This window comes from Mus caroli, chromosome 3, assembly GCF_900094665.2.
Source record: "Mus caroli chromosome 3, CAROLI_EIJ_v1.1, whole genome shotgun sequence".
NCBI classification, from domain to species: Eukaryota; Metazoa; Chordata; class Mammalia; order Rodentia; family Muridae; genus Mus; species Mus caroli.
The window spans coordinates 81,436,811-81,437,988 of record NC_034572.1 but is presented as its reverse complement, the minus strand read 5'-3'; the positions used below and the strand labels follow the sequence as shown (position 1 = coordinate 81,437,988).

Below are 1,178 nucleotides of genomic sequence, written 5' to 3'. Positions count from 1 at the left end.
GAGAAAAAAAAAAGTGTCTTCTGGTTTGGCTCCACATCTCTAGTGTTTCCCTTTCCTTCCCTATTCCATGCATGTTGACAGTGTGAACATAGCCCTCCCTTGCGCTGCCCCACCCACCACTGTTGTCCAACTGGGAAGCAGCAGGCTGTTCTACCCACACCCGTTCCTCTTAGGTGTGAGCATGGGCAGGGGCTCTTACAACCCGAAGCTCCAGACCAACACCCGGATTCCAAGGGCTCTTCTAAGAGCTCTCCTGAGACGACAGCGGCGGCGGGTGGCGTTGCTTGCCAGGCCGGAAGGCGGGCACTCCCTGGTTCCTCTGCTCTGCTGTGCTCTAGCAACCTCCACGGTCTTGCGATGACCACATCCAATTCTTCTGCCTCTCTGCCCACCCTCTTTTGGGTCAATGGCTCTGGAGACAGCGTGCTGAGTACTGACGGTGCTGCCATGCCTGTCCAGTTCCTTGTTCTGAGGATCATGGTTGCACTGGCCTATGGACTTGTAGGTATCATTGGCTTGCTGGGAAATTTGGCTGTACTGTGGGTTCTAGGTAACTGTGGTCAGCGTGTGCCCGGCCCGTCTTCTGATACCTTTGTCTTCAGCCTGGCTCTAGCAGACTTGGGGCTGGCCCTTACTCTCCCTTTCTGGGCAACCGAGTCAGCAATGGACTTCCACTGGCCTTTCGGAAGTGCCCTCTGCAAGGTAGTCCTGACCGCCACCGTCCTCAGCATCTACGCCAGCACCTTCCTAATCACAGCACTGAGTATCACGCGATACTGGGTGGTAGCCATGGCTGTGGGACCAGGTAGTCACCTCTCAGTCTTTTGGGCCCCTGTGGTTACCCTGGCAGTGTGGGTGGCAGCTGCCCTGGTGACTGTGCCCACAGCAATCTTTGGGGTTGAAGTTGAGTTGTGGGGCGTGCACCTCTGTCTTCTGCGTTTCCCCAGCAGATACTGGCTGGGAGCTTACCAGCTACAGAGGGTAGTTCTGGCCTTCATCGTGCCCTTGGGAGTCATTACCACCAGTTACCTGCTGCTGTTGGCCTTTCTAGAGCAGCAGCAAAGATGCAGGCCACAACAATGGCAGGACTGCCGGGCGTGGTGGCGCACGCCTTTAATCCCAGCACTCGGGAGGCAGAGGCAGGCGGATTTCTAAGTTCGAGGCCAGCCTGGTCTACA

The 1,178-nt window shown here is 56.7% G+C and overlaps 1 protein-coding gene across 1 annotated transcript in view; it reads left to right on the top strand.

Annotated features, from left to right (window-relative positions):
• The first annotated feature begins 357 nt into the window (after window positions 1–357).
• The window catches only part of Rxfp4 (relaxin family peptide/INSL5 receptor 4), a 1,485-nt gene continuing 664 nt past the window's right edge, over window positions 358–1,178 (top strand). The window contains exon 1 of the mRNA XM_021159180.2: window positions 358–1,095. Coding sequence (XP_021014839.1) covers window positions 358–1,095 — 738 coding nt within the window. The remainder of the gene's footprint in view (window positions 1,096–1,178) is intronic.